This window comes from Staurois parvus, unplaced genomic scaffold (genome assembly GCF_062004578.1).
Source record: "Staurois parvus isolate SC_StPar_1 unplaced genomic scaffold, SC_StPar_1.0 ptg000133l, whole genome shotgun sequence".
Taxonomy (NCBI): Eukaryota; Metazoa; Chordata; class Amphibia; order Anura; family Ranidae; genus Staurois; species Staurois parvus.
In genome coordinates, this window is record NW_028317929.1 from 5,293,866 (window position 1) to 5,317,015 (window position 23,150).

At 40.8% G+C, this 23,150-nt stretch overlaps 1 protein-coding gene across 2 annotated transcripts in view; it reads left to right on the forward strand.

Annotated features, from left to right (window-relative positions):
* Window positions 1-23,150, forward strand: part of JAKMIP2 (janus kinase and microtubule interacting protein 2) — a 167,803-nt gene that overhangs the window by 73,543 nt on the left and 71,110 nt on the right. For both annotated transcript variants that reach the window (XM_089673002.1, XM_089673001.1), the window contains exons 2-5: window positions 4,967-5,016; window positions 11,622-11,868; window positions 14,039-14,536; window positions 16,883-17,092. In XM_089673002.1, the coding sequence (XP_089529128.1) occupies window positions 11,740-11,868; window positions 14,039-14,536; window positions 16,883-17,092 (837 nt within the window). In that variant the 5' untranslated portion in view covers window positions 4,967-5,016; window positions 11,622-11,739. The remainder of the gene's footprint in view (window positions 1-4,966; window positions 5,017-11,621; window positions 11,869-14,038; window positions 14,537-16,882; window positions 17,093-23,150) is intronic.

Sequence of the window (23,150 nt, forward strand, 5' to 3'; positions counted from 1 at the left end):
GTACATAAAATAATAGAAATTAAAACCTTGCCTATATGAGCTTACAGTCTAAAATGAGAAGGGTTAGATCAGGGGTGGGCAAACTTTTTGACTTGAGGGCCGCAATGGGTTCATATATTGGACCCGGGGGCCGGACTAGCTGCTGGCCGGCCCAGCCACTACCATGCCATCCATAGTAAGTATAGTAATAATAATAATTCATCCCCCATATAGTAATTCATCCCCCCTATAGTAATTCATCCCCCATATAGTAATTCATCCCCCATAGTAATTCATCCCCCATATAGTAATTCATCCCCCATAGTAATTCATCCCCCATATAGTAATTCATCCCCCATAGTAATTCATCCCCCATAGTAATTCATCCCCCATAGTAATTCATCCCCCATAGTAATTAATCCCCCATATAGTAATTCATCCCCCATAGTAATTCATCCCCCATAGTAATTAATTCCCCATATAGTAATTCATCCCCCATAGTAATTCATCCCCCATATAGTAATTCATCCCCCATAGTAATTCATCCCCCATATAGTAATTCATCCCCCCTATAGTAATTCATTCCCCCCTATAGTAATTCATCCCCCATATAGTAATTCATCCCCCCTATAGTAATTCATCCCCCATATAGTAATTCATCCCCCCTATAGTAATTAATCCCCCATATAGTAATTCATCCCCTATAGTAATTCATCCCCCATATAGTAATTCATCCCCCCTATAGTAATTCATTCCCCATATTGTGTCAATTCACTTACCTTTGCTCCGCACGTTCCTCTCGCCGTGTTCCCGCGCCTTTCCGGTCTTCAGGGCGGACTGTGAGAGGAGAGGAGTTCGTCACGCTGCCCCGCCTACATCCTGACAGCCAATGTTTGCCACGCTCCGCGGGCCGGATTAAAAGGTCCGCCGGGCCGTATACGGCCCGCGGGCCGTAGTTTGCCCATTGCTGGGTTAGATACATCAACACCTGTGTTGTAGGAACATCTGTAGATGTCACCCAGGAATGTTGTGTGGTCAAAATAATATACTGTATCTTTCTGAAAAGATTAATTTTATTGGTGCCTTAAAGGATGTGCTTTTCCCTCAATGACCTCAGATACAGAACATTTAATTTTTGTTAACTAATGTGAGATTTGTAACTGATTTTCAGATTGCATCATTTCCTGCTGATGATATCTCAGAGTTCACTTCCTGTAGGCCACTTCCCAGAAGCCTTCACTTCATTGTTGCATCACAGAAGAGGGTGTGATAGGGTGTATTCACCACTCTGGACCGCACCTCCCTCATTACAATACTACCTTCCCCCCATTAGCTATGTAGTGCAAGAGCCTGTCTGATTTGATACCAATTGAATAGATTGTTCAGGTGTGTCCTCCTATTCCATAGTTCTTTTAAATCTAAAGGAAATTGTACAGAGATTGTACAATCAGATTGCATAGTGTGTGGCCATCTTTATACAAGGACATAGGAGGGAGTGGACGTAGGAGGCCCCGGTCACCTCTCTGCATAGTGAAGATTCCCCGCATGCGTTTGTTTTGGAGCGCTTTCACTCGTAACGCATAAGGCAGTTCAGTCACTTGGCTGCTATACACGCAAAAATCTCTCCAGAAAACCTCCAGAACTTTTTTTTTGGAGCGGAGCACAGTGCTTTACCACAGGTTTTGATGTGTTTGCCACATTTGGGGTACCTTTAACATGTAATGACAACACAAACATGATGCACATTTGCATCAATTTTCTGAAACGCATGGTAAAACACGCATTTTTTGTGCAGATTGACATGTGTTCGGAAACACACAGATGTGAATGGAGCCTCATTGTTCTTATATAAACCAATATGCACCAATTTCACTTTCAGGCCCCATTCACACTGAGAGTGATGGGAGCACATGTTTGGCTCGCTTTTCCAGTGAGACACTTAGGGCAGCCCTTTGATTTCAATGGGCTGTGCTACACATAGCAAAGTAGCTCATGGGACATTTGGCATGGTGCGTGTTTCACGTTTTTTACTCCACGTTTTGCTGCAGTTGTTCCCCATTTTTTCATGTGTCAAAATGTGTGTTTGTTTCTGTTTTTTGTGTGCCATTAAAAATGAATGACAATCTGATTGTTCAATCTCTGTATGATCTCCTTTAGTATTACCAAAAATTTATAATAGGAGGACACACCATCTATCCAATCATTCTGTATCCAATCAAGCAGGCCCTTGCGCTACATCAGGGGTGTACCGTAGGCTGCATGCGGCCTGAGCCTGTCTGTAGAGATGTGGGGTAGCCAGGCAAGTGCACGTGGGGAGAGATGTCGGGGATGCTGTGAAAAAATAGTTGGTGGGTGAAGGGTGTGTACTTAAGAGGCCAGTGTAGGATGTGTGTGCTAAGGAGATCAGTTAGTAATCTGCTTCCAGGGTCCTACTGGCTCCTCTGTCTTTTGTCTACATTCCAAGAAGTGAAAAAGCTTTTTAATAAAAGGCTAAGGTTTGGGAGTCCCACATGTTTTAGATACTATTTGGCAGCTCAAATTTCCTAGTTGTCCATGCTTCATACCCCATTATTGGTACTCTTGTAATTACCCAACTGTGCTCTGCTTTCCTTAACTACATTGCTTTGGCTCCCACCTGAGTTGTGCCCTCCAGACCTGAGCCCTATCATGCTTCACATTTTACGAACCTGGGATTCTGTTAAATATTCGGGTAAATTGATATAATCTTTTCTACCTCTTTTACAGATTATGCATATTCCTTTATTTCCACCAGGCTTAGAATATCCTCCTTCTTTCTCTTGGTGGACCTCCCATGGCTTTGTTATTGTACATGATTTTCTGAACACTCGTTCATTTCTATCATGGAAGTCTCTTTGATAATCACGGGGGGTCCCGCCGCGGGAATATTATCGTTATTTGCAATTGCGCCACTGGGTTCTGTCCCTCCTTCGTACTTCTACATATTTTTACCGCAAAATGCCCTTTGAACATGTCTGTCAACATTCCCCAGGGTCCCCTGGTCTCATTTCTGTAATTTATGTCTCTCTTAACAGTAGGTCCTTCTCACCACCCCTGTCTTATGTCTCTCAATGGGAGCGAGATCTAGGTTTCTCGATTGCGGCGGAGGATTGGCATGAGGCCTGAAGGATGGTGGCAAAATTTTCCTTCAATACCGTCACTCTTCAGGCAGGCTACAAAGTTCTCCTGTGGTGGTACTGGGTCCCAGCTTGGACTGCTCACTTTAATCCGACTGGCGGAGATAGGTGTTTCTGGAACTGTGGTCTACGTGGGGATGTCTTGCACATCTGGTGGTCTTGCCCACGATTGATAGGCTTCTGGTCTAGGGTTTTTGGTTTGCTGCAAAAATTATTTCATATTACGGTCCGTAAGGATGCAAGAGTGGCCCTCCTGCATTGCCCAATTTTGGGTCTGTCTAAGTCTCAGCAGAAATTGGCATCCTACCTATTCAATTCGGCCAAACGTGCTATAGCTCAAGCTTGGAGAACCTCTTCGGTTGTCTTCCAGGGGGTGAAGACCCGAATGAATGCTATGCTGATCAATGAACAGATGTCTAGCGTTCTTCAAGATTCTCATCCTTATGTGCAATTGATGGCCCCTGTGTGGGCGTGTTTTGTTGCTCCTGTCTTCTTAATCTGTTTATAAATTAATAAAAACATTAAAATAAAAGATTCTCATCCGATATTCCTTAAGGTTTGGGAACCTTGGATACATTATTCCCTGCCGTCCTTGCCTCCTACTAGCTATGGACTCTTATAGTCGTTGCCTGTGCTGGCCCTGGATCCGTAACTCTTCTAGTCTTCTTTTCTTCCATGTTCTCTCCCTGAATATTTCTCCCTTCCTTATTTCTTTCTATGTTCTTATACTTTCTTTTTTTTATCAGTTTGGGTTTCTTTCCCGTATGTTCTGAGCTGATACTTCTCAGTAGGTGTTTTTCCTCTTTGTTTTTTTTCGGTAATATGACGGATTGCTGCTGCTGCTACTGTGTGGTTCGGCTTTTTGCCTTCCCTCCTTGGTGTCATTGGACGTTCCGTTATTTGGCTAATACACCCTGCTGATTTGTATCTGCTTATGTATGCTATTGTCGTTCTACCCCTGCGTGGGCGTATCATGAGCTTGCTGTATTATAAAAACAAAAACTTCTTTAATAAAAATATTGAAATAGAAGAAAAGGCTAAGGTAAGGCCTTGCTCTCCAGATCAAATAGAGCTGTATTTTTGCAACTTAGGTGCAGTAATGGTATATTGGTGCATAGGGGAGCTGGATTTTAGAAAAAGTAAAAGGTGAACTTAGCCTTTAAAAGGCCTGAAAGGATGTGAAAAGCATTACAGAGAAAGAGAGAAGTACCAGGGAAAACTTGGAAATGGGTAAAGGTTCCAGAGTTCTATTCTACACCTGGATGCTAAAGAAAGGAGATGTGTAAGCTTTACATATTAAAGTTGGACCCTGAATTGTGTTGTGATTTGTAGAAGCCAGTGCATTGACAGTGCATAGAAATATAGAAGCAATATAAAGGGATTAATCTACTGGTCGGGTTGCTTTTTCACAGCCAATAGACTTTTTGATTAAAATTGCTTTTTTATCTTAGTCTAGTGAGATTTAAAAATTACAGGTTTATAGCTAAAGATGAGTTGAGATCTTTATCCTTTTGTTACAGTTTTGTAACTTTAGCCTGATAATTGTAGTTATTCTAAGGAAGATAGTGGCACTGGCACTGGGAGTGCCTGCTAAGAGCATAGACATCATTGCGATAAATGTACACGTACATCTGGACAGTACTGTTTAGGAAAAAACAGTGATCAGAAAGTCTGACACATTCGAGTCATCTCGTGTCTGTGGTGAAATCTAGAGCTCTAAGCAATTAATTCTGGTTATATTCCCTTCCAGCGCTTCTTATTTAATTACTGTATCTAGTAGTCAGTTGACATGCTGAGTGTGCATTCTCACATTGCTCTGTTTTTGTTTTCAGATATGGACTGGAGGGCTGGAGACAATGGATGTAGATGGTTGAAGTCACAGGTAAGGCTGCATTAACAAATATTCTGTCGCTATACAGTTATTTCTGTACAGTTATTAAATTCTATGTAACATCCCCTGTCCTGCTCTATAATCTGAAAGGACTAAACAGCTCAGTGTAATACTTTATATCAGGGCTAGTGGTGTGCATTTACAGTTGTGACCAAAATTATTCAACCCCCACTGAAATTGAGTGTTTTGGCCAGTTTGACATTGCTTTTGATCATTCAGTCATCTTGCTTACATTTACATTAAAGAGGCACTTGTAGGTCAGACAAATATAACATAACAGTTATAATGAAATAACCACAAATGTCTTTTCTGTGCTCACAGCATTATCAGTTTTATTCAACCCCCAAGTGACATTCAATCTTAGTACTTAGTACAGCATCCTTTTACAGTTATAACAGCTTTTAAACGTGAAGCATAGCTTGACACAAGTGTCTTGCAGCGATCTACGGGTATCTTCGCCCATTCTTCATGGGCAAAGGCCTCCAGTTCAGTCACATTCTTAGGCTTGCGCACTGCAACTGCTTTCTTTAAGTCCCACCAGAGGTTCTCAATCGGATTTAAGTCTGGTGACTGCGATGGCCACTCCAAAATGTTCCAGCCTTTCCTCTGCAACCATGCTCTAGTGGACTTGGAGGTATGCTTGGGATCATTGTCCTGTTGAAAGGTCCAACGTCTCCCAAGCCTCAGGTGTGTGACGGACTGCATCACGTTTCCATCCAATATCTCCTGGTACTGAAGAGAATTCATGGTACCTTGCACACGCTGAAGCTTCCCTGTACCTGCAGAAGCAAAACAGCCCCAAAGCATGATTGACCCTCCACCATGCTTCACAGTAGGCAAGGTGTTCTTTTCATCATAGGCCTTGTTCTTCCTCCTCCAAACATAGCGTTGATCCATGGGCCCAAACAGTTCTAATTTTGTTTCATCAGTCCACAGAACACTATCCCACAACTTTTGTGGTTTGTCCACATGGCTTTTGGCATACTGCAGTCGACTCTTCTTATTCTTTGGAGACAGCAAGGGGGTACGCCTGGGAGTTCTGGCACGGAGGCCTTCATTACGCAGTGTGCGTCTTATTGTCTGGGCTGAAACTTCTGTACCCACATCTGACAAATCTTTTCTCAGTTCCTCAGCAGTCACACGGGGACTTCTCTCCACTCTACGCTTCAGGTAGCGCACAGCAGTCGAAGTCAGCATCTTCTTTCTGCCACGACCAGGTAGCGTTTCAACAGTGCCCTTTGCCTTGAATTTGCGAATGATGCTTCCTAAGGTGTCTCTTGGTATGTTTAACATCTTTGCAATCTTCTTATAGCCATTGCCCTTCCTGTGAAGAGAAATCACCTCTTCTCTTGTCTTCCTGGACCATTCTCTTGCCTTCACCATGTTTGTAACCACACCAGTAAATGTCTAGAAGGAGCTGAGTATCACAGTCATTTTAAAGCTGCCTAATTGGTGCTTATTATGCTTGATTGCTGCTCGGTGACATCCACAGGTGTTTTCAATACCTGATGGAAAGCACCTGTATGAACCTCTGTTCTTCAGAGTGGTAGTCTTTAAGGGGTTGAATAATTGTGGCAATGAAGAAACCACATAAGAACCATTTACTACTGTATTACATAAACAATTGATGTCATTTTAGTTGCATTTGGGTAGTTACAACGTCCTTGTAGGATTTGATTCTGAATACAATTCCAAATGTACACTATAGTCCCTAAACCCCTTTACAGCATTGGGGGTTGAATAATTTTGGTCACAACTGTATGTTCAGGCTGAATCACTGATTGGCTGCCTCTGCTTGAGCCTGCACACAGACCCTTTCCCTCTACTATAGCTAATACCAGTACCACTAACCAGATGGAGCCCGACATTTGTGTGTGCAAAGTATTACTCCGGGGTGACTTGTTATAGTATCTTGGAGTGCCACTCTATGTAATGCCTCTCTGGTGATCCACTACTCAAGTGGAGAGCCGGCGTCTAAAAATGCTCACTCAGAAAGCATGCTGGCTATACCATGTGAAGGCTCTGAACACTGGCAGCTCAATGTGTAATAGCAGTGAGATGCATGCCTCAGCTCCACTATGCCATCACCCCGATGCGTTTCGTCCCACTCCCGGGGCTTTGTCATAGAGGGGTGTTTGGTACTTTGGTTTAATAAATGGGGTTTGAAATAGCTGTATTGCTCTCAGAGTCCACTTTAAAAGGCCACATAACATAAAACGTTTTTCCCAAGATCACATATTATACCTAGTTATAGATAGTCATTACATATTACTTATAAAACTAATAACTTTACTAACTTTGCTGACTTTTTTTAAAACATTCTTTGATTTCTAAATAGGGTTACATTGTTGTAGTTTGAGAAGGTATGTTCTTGAATATACCCAGAATTATGAAATATGTAAATCTAAAAGTACTGGATAAAAATAGTGGTTTGTATATTGGATATAATATAGTCAGCTCATGTAGCCCTTGGGAAATACATAGCAGTGAAGGCGTGCCATAGCTTTACAAAGCCTGAAAAGCTTAGAATAATGCATGGAAATAGGCTGATAAATGGATGTTAGTGCACCAGGTGGGGTTAGTTACTGTATTGCCCTAGATCCCTTTTGATTGAGATCATACTTAAGCCAGCCATACACGGGTTCAATTCCAAAAGAATTTTCTTTCGAAAATCTTTTCTTAGAATTTTTGTTTGAATTTCGCACCATTAGTGAGTCACAGAAACAGCTGATTTTCGGGTGACCATCGAATTTGAGTGTTTGAGCATGTTGGAAATTTTTTGAAAAAAAAACAAATTTCGAATTAATGATGGGAGAATCGTGCGGGAAATATAAACAAAAAAAGAAATAAGCGTGAGCTGTGACCTGGAAAGAAAAGAAAATTCCCAGCCGTGAAAATTCTTTTCTGTAGCAACATGAGGTGAAATTGAAGGCTTGGCTGGTTGAATTTCGAAATCAGTGGTGGCACCATCGGATTACAAAATGCACAAAATTTCAGATTTTCTAAAGGAAATGCGTTCGGAATTCGACCCATGTATGGCCTGCATTATACCAGTTAATTAGATCTGGTTCACACTTTGCGATTCCAAATTGCAGCAAGATGCACAGGGCCCATTTGAGTATCATTCATATTGAATGGCCTCCCAACATGACTTTGCAGTAATTGTAAAATGCCCTTGTAAAAATACACCTGGCTCAAGGCTACATTTTGGTCCCAGAGCTTCTTTGCTGCTACAAACTCGCATGGGGCAGCCGATTCAAGTGAATGGGCTGCCCTGTGCACAACCCTCGAAATCACATGACAATCATCCACACAAAGTAGCAAGCCGGAACACAAGCTTCTGCTATGTGAAGTGTGAACGGGGCGGAGGCACTGTAGCACTGTAGCCTTTTAACTTTGTTGTTAATGCCTTTCTTCTTCCTGATATACAGTAGTTATCATTTGTGAAGCTGTTGCCAGTGAATATCCAAGGCTAATAGGCACAACAACTCCAAATTCTACTATGTAGAAGTGCATGCAGCGACATCTCATCATCAGTGAATTTAATTATGTCGCAAATTACACATTTTTTAAATGATTAATGTATATTATAGATCCTAAAAATTAAAGTATAACTAAAGGCAAAGCTTTTTTTTTTCCGTTTTGGATGGAGTGGAGAGGGATTAGAACACCTGTCAGGTTTTATTACTGTGTCCCCATTAAGGAAATTTGTCCTCGCTATTTGTTTTGTTTACCATTATCATTGAAAGTAAAAGAAAATCCCTAATTTTGTGTCATCCCCAGAAAAGTAATAGAAGGGGAATTTTCCAATGGGGACACTAGTTCTGGTAACCTGGGATGTCCCAAGGAATTGTCTTAATTTTCAGGGATTTCCCCCACTTCCTGTTTGGCTATGAGACCAGAAGTGAAAGGAAATCTCTGCAATGGGTCACAGATGGCAAGAAAAAATCTGACAGGAGATACAACCCTACTCTATGCAAAATTGAAAAAAAAATTGTTTTGCCTACTTTAAGATCAACATGATATAGCTAGTGCATTGCTAACTAGCTCACAATTTATGTGTGCGGCCTGTCAACCCAATTCATTCCTTAAATTACTGAGATATCTGAGTGATAAAGATGTTGTGGTAATTAAATTCAAACTGTGACTTGCCTACATTATATCATCCTCAACACCTGTGTAATTCATGTATCAATAAATAAAGAGGCAAGTTAGCAACACTGCCTTCAGGGTATTTCTGATACTTAATTTTTTTGGAAAGATTTGATCTTTTCCTGAAAAATAATTTGTATAATATAATGAATCATAGAATGTAATTTTTTTACTTTAAGGTTGATAAGGGCAGTGTACAAACACCTAAAAACACTGCAGTTTAGCTAGGGGAGTTGTTAGTGGCTCAGGTGTAATAGCCAGAGGGGTCAAATTGTGGTCAGGGCTGAGACTCTGCAGGCCAAGCCCCTCTGGAATTTCCACCTGCTCTGAGGCTTTTGGAGGAGGGCCTTGGAAGCAGTGGGTCGATCTGAGGAGTGGCTTGCTGCACTCTTGAGGGGTCCTAGCCAATCCCAAACAGAAGGCTTGGCAAGAGGATGTACACCCTTAATCGTGTAGGAGCCTGCTCAGTGGGAGGAGTATGAGGAGTCAGATGAAAGAAGGAGAGGATGTGAGGTTGGAGGAAGGAAGCTGCCAGGAGGCCTAGAGTGAGGAAAACTTGGGACTTACTGGCCCCCTGAGAGAGGACCATGGCAGGGAAGGAGCAGCCCAGCTGATAGGCCTGGTAGCAGCAGCTATTCCACAAGAGAGAGGATCTGAGTGAGTCACCTGAACCTCCTGGGCGGATAGGGGAAGGAACACTCTGGTGGAAAACCAGATTAGCCCAGATTAGCCCTCCGCTAGTGACTGTTCACCTCATTTAAAGGAACAGGAGCCAGATCTCCTGCTCAGGAAGAATGTCTCCAGATTGCTGGGTGAAGAGGAGTTCATCTAAGGTCTGGGGTAGTACAACTATGAGATGCTGGCTAGCACTCCAACAGAGACTGCATCAGAGAAGAAAAGCTTGTGAATAGTTTCAGGAAGTTGTCCTTAATTATCGGTTCCCTTGGGCATCCTATACCCCCCTTACCCTATCCAAGTTCTAATCCCCTCAATAAATAACAAAACCAAAGCTCAAGGACTGGTTCTTTAGCAACCCCTAAGGGGGTAGTGCTACATTTGCTTTTAACTTCTAATCTTTTTAGAATTATACTAAGGATAACCTGATGACTGGTTTTAAGGAGGGGTGGGCTTCCTCAAGGCATACCTGCTCTTAATCTATCCATTTCTATATATGTGCCCCAACTTTGGACACTATCAAAATTTATAGAATTAGGAACTGCAGAAATACTGTGGTTCCGTGAAGTGGCTTCTGCATCTTATGCATATATTTGCAAATGTGTGCATACTAAACCCCTTGTTTTAATGTGAACTGTTAGACAGGACAATTCGTTTTGTTTCACGTCTGGTAAGTGAGATAGGAATTTTTGTTTGTTGTTTTTGAAACAGCATAAATTGACCCAGGTTGGCCTAAAATAGTTAACAGAAAATATGAACCAGGTTCTGTTGATAATGAAGGCAATTCTTTGAACATCAATTGACTTCTTTAATCACGGTGTAATTCATTCAGCGTGAGAATTCAGATATGAGTTTCCAAAATTTACCTCCTAAAATGTATGTTCTGATTGAATATTAATGGTAATATTAAACCACCATTGTTTGTACTGAACTAATAAATTGGTCCTTTAAGTTAAAGAAGAACTCTCATTAAATTTCTTTACATGTTCTGTAACTGCCCAGTTGACCAAGTCCTTATTGCACTTGGTCCCATTCAAATCTGTCGCTTGGTTTCTAAGTATCTGTGCCCAGCTGATGGATCAAATAGGACTGCAGCTGTGTGATATTTTAGTTTTAAGAATGAGCGAAGGCTGTTGCCGAGCTATGTTATACATGGCAGGAGTCTCGACCTCGCTGATCATTCATTCATAAAACTGAAAGCTCACACATCTCTCCGGCACGGTGTGATCCATCCAGTGTGATGTGTGAAGGCAGCCACTAATAGACTCACAATGCTCTATGTGATCTGTAACTATGACCTGCTTGTTCATTCATAATAATAAAAGATGACTCAGAGCTGCAGCTCTGTGTAATGTATCTGCATCTGCTTTTACTTCATAAAGGGCATTGGCAGACACTTTACACAGAGCCAAATCTCTAAATGACCTTTTACTGTTATGAATGAACAAACAGCTCTTATTGTTCACTCTGTACTGACTGGCTCTGCACTGAATCTGTACTGACTGTACCTCCCTTCACAGAAATGCTCAGAATTTGGACTCAAAAGGGAGTGGGGCAACTGCCAGCATTAGGATTTGGTGTTAGGAGACAACGGGGCCACCAGTCAGAATAGGACCAAGCGCTATAGGCACTTGGCTCCATGGGAAGTTAAATAACCTTTTTTTAAATTTACCAATAGTTCTCCTTTAACTCTAAAGATGTAATTCACATGGACAATATATAATGCCTATATTATTTTGATGCTGCATGCTTTTTTTTTTTTTTTAAAGGGCTTCCACCAGAGCAGAACTTTGTACTTCCTGGAATCCTAACCTAAGAGGAGTTCCAACATCCACCCATGATGGCTTTCTATTGAAAGTAGTGAAGTCAGAGACGCTTAAAACAAGAATGTCGAAAAAAGGACGTAACAAGGGCGAGAAGCCCGAAGCCCTAATACTTGCTCTTCAAGCTGCAAATGAAGATCTCAGGACTAAATTAACAGATATACAAATAGAGCTACACCAGGAGAAATCCAAGGTATGAAACCCCAAACCAGAGGCCAAGGCTACAGGTGGTTGACATACTGACAGATGTTCTGATATGATCCTTGGTATTTTAACAGCTGCTGGATACTTGAAGCCAGTAATATTTTATTATACCCATTTAGGACGTCTACAGCAGAGCCTGGCAATGTAGGTCCTGTAGCTTTTCCTATGGTATAGTGAAAATAATAAGGGTGAGCACTGCACAGTCTTGGCTGGCTGAGTGCTAATTACTATTCTTGGCTGCATATGATTTTTTTGTTTTCTTTTGCAATTAAGAAGTAATGTTGATTCTTGAACATGTCTTCTTAGTGGCTGCCTACCAAATTATGGAAGTGGATGAAATCTGTTGTGCTCAGGGACATTTTAAGTTGTATGTATGCATGTATTTTTCTAATACACAATAGTCAACAATCCTTGTTAAGGAAAATAAAATTACAGGTTTTTTTTTTTTCAATCGTTCTGGGCCTGAAAGTCAACATAAAACTGGAAATCTGGCACATTTTAAATGGAGTATTCTTTCTTGTATGCTAAAATATAATATGAATACATAAAGCTGATGTTTCAGTGCTTCTTCACACTATACACAAACTATTGGCGCTACATAAATCCTGTATAATAACTATACAGTATAAAAAAGTGTAAAGTTGGTCTCTGTTTAGGCCTGTTCACCTTAATACTGTGAAAACCACATTCCTATACTTTCAAGTTGGTTTTAAGAAATGTTGTAGCTGCTTTTCCGTTTCATTTATGATATGCACTGCCTGTCCCAGCAATAATTTGGTGCTACCATAACAGGGCAATTCAGATTTGCTAAGATTTGTGCCACAATTATGGAAAGATACCAGGCAATTTCAACCTCTTTCAACTAACCTTTAATTGCAAATGTGATCTAATGGTTTAGGTCAACCTGTCACCAACAGTTTCAGCCATTTTACTTAAGAGAATCTGTCGGTAGGTTGGCTTGATCCATTTACTGTTTTTTTTGCAATCAAGAGCTGGTTAAAATTGGTTGAAATTGACTCACAATTGTGCTAGTATAAGAGTAGCATAGGCCTTCAGGTGCTAACTTTTATGTGACCAATTTATTTAATGATGTTATGCCTAGTTCTAGGCTAGTAAACCTATAATAATGTATAGGAAAAAAGAGAACGGCAGTGATCCATTACATAGTCACACATGATTGTGGCGTTTAATACAGGCTAATGCTGATTACTGTCTGGATATAATAGATTATTTTGCTTTGTTGTTAGAGTATAACTAAAGGCAAACTTTGTTTTAGTTTTGGATAGAATGGAGATGGATTAGAAGACCTCTCGGGTCTTTATTGTTGTCTGTGTCCTCGTTAGGGAGATTCACCCTCTCTATTTATCCACTTTACCGTCATCATAGAAAGGGGGGTCCCCTGTAAAGTAATAGAGGGGAAATTTTCCAGTGGGGACACTAGTTCTGGTGACCTGGGGGGCCCCAAAAACGTACCTTAATTTGCAAGGATTTTCTCTCACTTGCTGTTTTGGCTATGGGACAGGAAGTGAAGGTATATCTCCCTAATGGGTCACATATGGCATAAAATAAATGGACAGGGGTTATAACCCTCCCATACTCTATCCAAAATGAAAAAAAAAAGTTTTGCCTATAGTTCTACATTAAATATAAATCATTCAGTAGAGAACATACAGATGAAATTAGAGAATTATGTAGACTGCCATTGCTGACCTTTCATTTTACAAAAATGTTAGCTGCCTAGCTGTCATACTGATTCATTGACTTCAATGCTTTCTTAATACCCAACCTGGTGCAAATGTAGAGATAAAGAATTCTGACATTTGTTCATAGCATGCTCATCATTTTTCACATCCAGGTACATGAGGCCTAAAAAGTATGCATCTGAACACAGACAGGCAAAAAACATTAAAAAAAAAAAAAACAGCAAATGAAGCCCCCATAGTTTCCTCATGACAGGTGAACATAAATAAAGGTCAATGAAACCAATAAAGTAAAAGTATTGTACCAACAATGCAACACTGAGACACACTAAATGAAATGTATAGGCTCCTTTCTGATGCCTTTTTTTTTACTTTGCGAAAATTTTACTTTATTGTTCTTCGATATCTAAACTGCAATTGGAATCTTACATAATATTGTCCTTCCTGTATGTCATTTAGGTGTCTCGGCTTGAAAGGGAGAAAAATCAAGAGAGTAAAAGGATAAAGGAGCAGGAACAACACAAACACACTGCAACTGTTTCTGAATTGAAAGCTAAGCTGCATGAAGAGAAGATGAAGGAGCTCCAGGCAGTAAGGGAGAACTTAATCAAACAGCATGAGCAGGAGATGTCTCGGATGGTTAAATTAAAAGAGGCAGAGATCCTGCGACTAAAGTCTGCTGTTAATGCGCTTCGTGATGGCAGCAGTGACAAAGTAAGGACAGCTCTGAGCACAGAGGCACGGGAAGAGGCCAGAAAAGTGTTTGACTCTGAGCGCCTCAAGCTCTTACAGGAGATCACGGAGCTGAAATCTGCTAAGAAACAAATGGATGAGGCTCTCAATAATATGATCCAGGCTGACAAAATCAAAGCTGGGGATTTGAGAAGTGAACATCATTCCCACCAGGAGGCTATTGCAAAGATTAAATGGGAAAGCGAAAGGGACATTCGAAGACTGGTGAGATTAGACTTTTTACTTATTCAAAACCACTAATATATTGGAACAGTATTTAGATTTTTTTTTTTTATTGGTACAGTATTTAGATTTTTTTTATTACTTATAGTCAGCTCATGAATTGGTTAGCCTACCAAATGTGATATTTTAGCTGTAAGTGGAGACCAGTAGCATAAATCCATCCCTGCGGTTTATGTGTTTTAAGCAGGAAGGTTTTACCCCTTTAATGACCAGGGCATTTTTTTGCTATTCTGCAATTGTGCAGTCATGCAATGCTGTACCCAAATTATATTTATATAATTTTTTTCACACAAATAGAACTAAGGTTCCCAGCAGAATACTGCCCAGTGTTCAATGTAAAAGAAAATATGATACTTCAGACCTGGACACCATCTTTCATTGCTCTGTGGTCAATGTGCTCACATGCCCATTGTAGGTGCTTTTGACTGTGGACATGGGTTAGCATGTGCTCCCTGACCTGTCTGTGGCTATGCAACCCAAGCACAATAAATTGCAATGCAATGTATGTTCCAACACTTTCTATTGAAACACTTTCTATTGAAACCTGCATTAACTTTTTCAGCAATTTGAGCTACAGTAGTTTATCTATTGGATCAGACTACACAGGCTAGCCTTCGCTAACCACGTACATCAAATGGGCTGCTCATGACTCTGTCAACGGTTCTCCCTTCCTTGGGCCACTTTGGTAAAACCTGACCACTTCAGACCAGGCACATCTCACAAGAACTATACTTTTGGAGATGCTCTGATCCAATCATCTAACTATTACAATTTGGCCCTTGTCAAAGTTGCTCAAATCCTTATGCTTGCCCATTTTTTTTCTACTTTGAACCTGTCAGCTTTAGGGACAACATGTTTACTTGCTGCCTAATATATCCCACCCACTTTCAGATGCCATTGTAACTGTTGTTTACTTTACCTTTCAGTGGTCTCAGTGGTAATAAAGATATGGCTGATCTGTGTGTGTATATATAGCTGTCAGGGAAAGTGGAACACTGGTTGTGTGCACATATCTTTTTTGTGTTTTTGATGGAACAAAAAGTTCTGTAAATAAAATCTGATAAAGAAAAGAAAGAGGAACACAAAAACTGTATAAAATGATGTTCTATACAAAGACATGACTACAGGCAGAATTTTTGAAATGCACGTTTATATTAGAACGCAAATGACATACCTTCATAGTTTCAGTGTTCCTTTGGCTGTACTGCATGTAGCTACATGTTTTCAACTCTAAAGACTCTCAGTTCTTCCTGGTTCCTTGATGATCCTTTATGTATATCTGTCTCTTTAAGCCCCGTACAAACAAGCCGTATATCGGCTGAAATCAGCCAGGACAGTAGAAACCGGCCAACATTTGGCCTGTGTGTACAGGTCCTTGTTTGACAGAAGCCGATTTCACAGTAGGCTTCTGTCAAATGAGCATGCTAGAAAACCAGCAGCTGAGTGCTCTAAGTTGCGAATGCTGACCAGTGTGTTCGGGTGGGGGAGGGGGCAGTCCCCCTGTCAGAACCCAATAGCACAGCGGGGAGATCGCTGTACTTACATTGCATAATGTGTACAGTGGTCTCCTTGCAAGCTCCTCTGTTTTGTTTTTTTTTTCAGCTTGCTTAGTTGAACAGAAAATAAAACTTTGCATGTGTACCAGGTATTAGATATTGAGTGGCCACTAATGCCCTGCTTTTTATTTCCCTAATGTTTATAAAAGCACATGCATGAGGTTTCTTGATGGAATCAACATGCTTGTTCTAAAAATAAAAGAGTATAGTTTCCCTCGAGGTTCTCCTGCATTTAAAGTAGGAAGTCTACCACATAACACCAATGATATGTGCCTCAAACTTGAGGAAAAATGGAACGTTCACATGGGATGGTAGTTACATTATATCTGTATTTACACTGCACCTTAGGGTCCTTTCACACGGGGTTCAGTTTGTTTCATCAGTTCAGTCACATTTTTTCAAAGAAAAAACAGATTTGTTTACATTCGTTTTTCATCAGTTTTTACATCAGTTTTTTACAATCACTACAATGCAAAAAATGATCGTTTGTCAATTTACATCTGTTTTTCTTCCATTCTGTTTTTTTTTAAGGAAACAAAAATAGGGCTTTGATCCATTTAAAAAAACAGATGTTGACAGATGCGGATGTAAACAGATGTAAATGGATGATCATCCATTTACATCCGTTTTTCCATAGAGATGTATTGGTGACCGTTTTTCATCTGTCAATGGATTGATGAAAAACGGACAAATGGACAAACGTAATTGCAGGGCCTTAAAATTGACATTTTTGCATTATCTAGTAAATGCTTTCTCTTGGTGACTCTTTCAGATGGATGAGATTAAAGCAAAAGATAGGATCATCTTCTCTCTTGAAAAAGAGCTTGAGACACAAACCAGCTCCCTGCAAAGGCTTCAGTTACAGAAGGATGCCTTGGATGAACAATTATTTTTAGTTAAAGAAGCTGAGTGCAACATGGGAAGTCCCAAGCGTGAAATCCCAGGAAGGGCAGGGGATGGATCCGAGCACTGTGGAAGTCCGGTAAGATAAATCAACTTTTGAAAACACAGTGGAAAATGAATAACAGCTAGTTGTAAAGGAATTTAGTCTACATTGAAATTTCTCATCTGCTTTAGTGACACACTGGCTTCATACCTGTCTGTTTCAGTACATTACGTTAATGCCTATTATGTCATGTGTTGATGTACTTTGCAGAGTACAATTCAGATGCATTGTGGATGTGCATTCAAAATGAATGGCACTGCAGCACATCAATGGACGAAAGGGACCTAATTGTACGCTACTGCAACACATAGGTATGAAGGGTCCTCACAGTTCCCCCTTGTAATTTAAGAGTTTTATCAGATTAGAAGAGGCAGTCAGTCACAGATGTTCCTAAGGGCTTGTTTACACTTGCTTCAAAATGTGGCTTCGGACATGCTTTTTTAAAGCACTTTGAATGACCATCAAAGCCCCTGTCACTTAATAAAATGGTTAACTTACAGTTCTGTATACACGTTGCTTTTGCTTTGCTTCAAAAATTATACCTCATGGCACTTTCTTGGTGCTTCAAAGCATCTCCGAAGCCTCCATAGAAGTCTATGACAAAACTGTCTTGCAGCACCTGCAGCTTTTGAGAGGCTTTTATTCAGCTTTAGCTTCGCTTTGTTTTGGAGGTATTGCAGGTATGGGATATTCCAGGAAGCACTGGGAAACTAAAAAGAAAACCTTTCCATCCAGATTTAAAGCTAATAGAGCCACTCTATTAGAACCATGGACTTTTAATTTCAAAATAAGTGTACTCCTAAGGAAAATAACATATTGAAAATAAATTCAATATTCATATATATATATCTAGCTCATACACTATAATGTTAAAGGTTTGTGGACACCTGACCATAATACCTAGATGAGCTTTGAAGACAGCTCTTTCCAAATCTTAGGCATGTTGGCACTAACTCCCCCCCCACACACACACACATCACCCCCCCCCCTTCCCATTTTGTGGCTATAACAACCTCCATTCTTCTCAAGGCTTTCCATGAGATTTTAGAGTGTTTCTGACATTGTACAACAGCTGGCTCTCAGAATGACTCACCAGCAGTTCATTTGTATATGTTCTGGAAATGTCTGATTAAGATGTCACATCTGGTGTGCAGCAGGAAGGTGAGCGGCGTCCGGATCAGATGGCACACATGGTGTGCAACATGGAAATACTGTAACAGAAGGTGAGTGGGGACCGGAGAGAGAGGACTGAGCAGCAGAGGATCAGCAAAGCTGGGGGACAGGAGCAGGAAAAACTATCAATTTCACACGTGCTGTGCAGCATGGGAGCAATATAGCAAAAGGCAAGCGGGGACTAGAGAGAGAGGAGGAACAGAAAACCAGAGGATCAGCAGAGCTGGGGGTTACTACTGAGTGGGGGATCAGCAGAGCTGGGGGCTACTACTGAGTGGGGCATCAGCAGTGCTGGGAGTACTACTGAGCAGGAATTTTCCAAGCTTCAAAAAAGCATAATTGAAGCATCATCCAAGCATCACCAAAACATCATGGGAACATCACTGAAACATCAAAGACACATAAAAAAGCATTTTGAAGTGGTAGGCACTTTAATGTGTGTTGAAGTTGAAGCAAGTGTAAATGTGCCCTCATTTTGGTGGCGCTTTAGTTTCTCAGCACAGTAAAACAGTGTGCAAGTACAAGATAGAGGTACCCTTTAATGCAGTTTGATTATGAAATGTAGCAATAACATTACAGTATTATTCTTTATTTGGACATTAGATGTTCATCCATCCATTCATCTATTTTGTATTGCATATAGTGGTTGTCTGAATAAAATATTCTTTGAACTCTATCTTTATCATGATTTCAAAAGGGAAACACAAATTAAAAAATGTCAACATATAAGTAATTTCACTGAAGGCCGTTTTCACCAGTGAGCTGCAATGAACGCATGGCCACCAGTGTGCGTTGTGTTTCACAGTGCGCTGTGCTGAAAATAGCTATCAGTGCAGCCCCACTGTATCTGGTGAGAACAGGCCCTCAACATTTCAACTGTTTTATTACATGGACAGTGTGTATTTATAAATGTTTGCATAATCAGTTTTTCAAATTGATTTCATCTATCTATCTTGACATGAAAAAGATTCTCAGAGCACTATGGGTTAGCTAAAGATAGAACAGCTATCAGGCAATAATGCAAAAAAAAACCCCTAAAATTCAAAAGTTCTATTTTTTATGGACTGCACTGATTAAGTGTGAACTGGCCATATAATAATAAATGGGACTTCTGCTTTAGTTGTATTTGATAGGACATACGTGCACAGTTCTTAAGTACCAACTTATATAGAATGTCTCCAATGTACAATAACTGACATGTGAGGCTGATAATCATTTTATCATCAGGTACAACAATGGTACCTGAATGCATTCAGTCCAAATACATCAAGAATTATATTGATCCACTTTAATTATAACAGCAAAAAAACATATTTGCTTATCAAAGCTAGGTAATTATAAAAATACACTTCCATCCAGTTATTCTATCATTATATTGAAATATTTAAATATAGCTTGTGTAGTAACTGATTTAACATCACTGCAGAGTCTGTCTGAGAAAGCATTGGCACTTTGAGTTGACCGGGAGTTAAGCTTTGCATATCTGTATGTGGTGAACAAGGAGGCACAAGGCCTCATCAATGTGTTGCTGTTCCTTCATTGTTATGCAGCAGGCTGAATCTTGGTCACTGAATAAGCTGTACTGCTAAACTAGATTGAAGGATAAATTGTAAAGGCTTCCTTTTTTAAAATAATACATTTGCTATATGTACCTGCTTTGTGCAATGGTATTGCCCAGAGAGGTCTGAATCCTTCTCTTCTAGGGTCCCTCACCAGTGCTCTCAGCTACTTCTCTTCTTTGTCTGTAGACTCACACAACACAGTCCAACCCCAACACCTGCTTCCTCCTCACAGGATTTGATTGACAGCAGTAGGAGCCAATGGCTCCTCCTGCTACCTCTGTGTCTGTGTGAAGAGGGAGAGAGAGCAGAACTGGCTGGAGATAGGCAGAGTCCTGGATAGATATAGGAGGGTGGTGGGGGGACGATACACTTACTGAGACATTGTCATGCCTTTAGAACCACTTTAATGACCTTGGCACACACAAACTGAACAGAATTTTTTGGTGGATAATGCTATTCACATATAGTTATTTTTCAACTGTGCATTTTGTTGTTTGACCAGAGTTCAGTTTGTTATAACAAATAAATTATTTCAAGCAGTTATACCAGATCAACAATTGTATCTCAGTGCAGGAAAGGTTTCCACAATATTTGCACATATTGCAACTAGTACTGTATATCTCACTATTTAATAGTAAAAAATGCTCACTTTACCACAACAGCTATGGAAAGATTTAGGCCTCATTCACTTGAAGTTTAAGCCCAAACCTCACTTTCAATTAACATTGACCATTTTTAATACTTATGCTGCTAGCATTAGTAAATTGATAAGAAAGCATATCATATTTATTTGTTTTAAACTTTTTTTTACATTTCTTCAGTTACTTCCTGGTTTAAAGGCCTAAGCAAATGTTGTCATACATCCCAGAAGTCTTTTGGAGGGGAGGAGGGGTTTTCTCAACTAAGCACACCCTCCTGCCTGCATGAGTTAAGGGCAGATGGATTCCAGGAAGTAAATGCTACATGAATCATCTGCTCTTACTCAAGATGGCTATGGCCAGAAATGCTAGGGAATGTTTTTGAAAGAGGTTTCTCAGCAAAATAAAGCATGGAGACATGGATGGATGGATAGATGAGTTTGCTTTAACAACTTGCCCTCCTGAGGATTTACCCGCCTTCCTGACCAGGCCCTTTTTTGCTATTCTGCGCTGCACTATTTCAACTGGTATTTGCGCTATACCCAAAAAAACTTTATGTCCTTTTTTTCCACACAAATAGAGCTTTCTTTTGGTGGTATTTGATAGCTTTTTTCCCTCTCACAGGTCTTATACATCTTGACCCCATAGCTGGCACACTTGCTGGGGAGAAATTGTTTGAATGCAAGGCGGCCAGAAAAATTAATAAGAGACTCATCAATGCAGATGTTTTGCTGGGGAGTATAGACATCTGCAAGTCTTTGGGGGCCAAATTTTGTGGAGCCAGTTAAATTCAGGGGCACCCCAAGGACGACAGAGTGTATTGTCATTGAAATGCATAAAACACATTATACTCTCATATCTATGCCTGACCATGGCAGCAGAGAATACGGGCATATGATGAATCGGGTCTGTGGACCAATACAACCACAATTCATTTTTTTTAGTAATGCCCATGTTGAGGGTTAGGCCCAAAAAAAACGTTAAATTCGGAAGCAGTAATGGGTTTCCATGCGAATGGTCTAGAAAGGCTTGAAGTTGGGTTGGCAGCAATAAACTGCTATGCATATAAATTGCTTTGATCCACAATCAATGCATACAGATCTTCCTTGAAAAACAGCTCCAAAAAATCAAAGGGAGCAGTTAAATTTGCTGTTTCCACCTGAATTCCGGGTTGGGCATTAAATGGGGGAAGTATGGATGCTGCAGAATTTGTGGGCTGCCAATCGGGATTTGCAAGCATGTCCGGAAGGATACTAGGGGCTCTACAGGCCTGTGTGCGAATTCTTGGTGGCTACGGGACACTACTTGTGCTTGCCACCGCACCAGCTTGTACTGCACTTATGGGACTCGCCCAGGGGCGGACTGACCATTTGGAAATTCGGGCACTGCCCGAGGGCCCGGGGTCAGTAGGGGGCCCCATGAGATGCCCCTGGTACCTTTTTCATAGACTTTTATGAGTTTGGGCAAGGACACAGGGGCCCCATGATCCCCTATTGCCCAGGGGCCCCATGAGTTGTCAGTCCGCCCCTGGACTCGCCACGTCACCAAATGATACTGCAGTGCTGGTATGTATAAGACCAGGATGTACTAGGCCGCTGGGGCTCGCCAGTTCACCAAAAGGTAGAGCAGCACTAGTACTGGCACTTTGCTGCATATGAGAATCATCATGCGATTGTAACATCTCAGCAACCTGGGAATGGGGTTGGGTACACCTGACCTTAGCAGGGACCTCTTCTCCATCATCTGAGCTACCTGTCAGGGTGCCACTGCTGTCTATAAGTTTGTATTCTGCCGGCAACACTAATACAGTAATCAGCAAAAAATTTGTACATTGTACTAATGACACTGGTAACAGGGCAGTGAAAGGGTTAACTGGGGGGATGATGAAGGGGTTAAATGTGTCCTAAAAGTGTACTAACTGTGAAAGCGTAGATGTCATCATTTCCTGTACCCATGTAAGTGTAAACACAGGTACAGAAAGATTTCTTGATAGGGCAGGGATCAATCATTTGATTTAGGCTGAACATCACTCGGATGATTGACCCCTTGGGGATCAAATCACGGCACCCACGGGTTGGCGGGGGCGTGTGTGCACCCCCCCAGCCCACAAACACTGCAGGGGCATGAATCATGTATATATGCTGCCCTGTAGCAGTATTTCTGCTATAAGGTGGTCGGGAAGCGGTTTGTGGTATTCAGATGCAGTGTAGTTCCCATTTAAAAAAATGACATTTATACAGATGTTCAGCATTTTTTTTATGCCTGTAAAAGCACCTCTATGTTAGCCTATGTGGTCATGCACATGAGATTGATTTACTAAAGGCAAATATACTGTGCACTGCATGTGCAGTTGCTCTAGATCTGAAGGGAAACTGTACTGATTTCTATCATTGAATCAAGTGCAAGCAAAAATACAGGTTTTTTTTTTTTTTCCTTGCATGTGGTTGGGTGTTCTTTGCAAAGTGAAGCTTTACCTCATTTACTAAGCTCTGGAGCACGTGCACTTGCTGTTTCACTGTATTTGCCTTTAGTAAATCAATAGGCTTTTAAAGGAGTATTTGAAGAGGAGCATTCAGAGACAGAGAAAAAGCACCATAGGTGCGTTATGAGAGGAGCTTATGAGCATAAAAACGCACATGAGCACGCAAATGAGTCTAAACACATGAAATTATTATTCTGGCCAGTAGAATGCATTTATGCTCAAACACCATACACGCATAA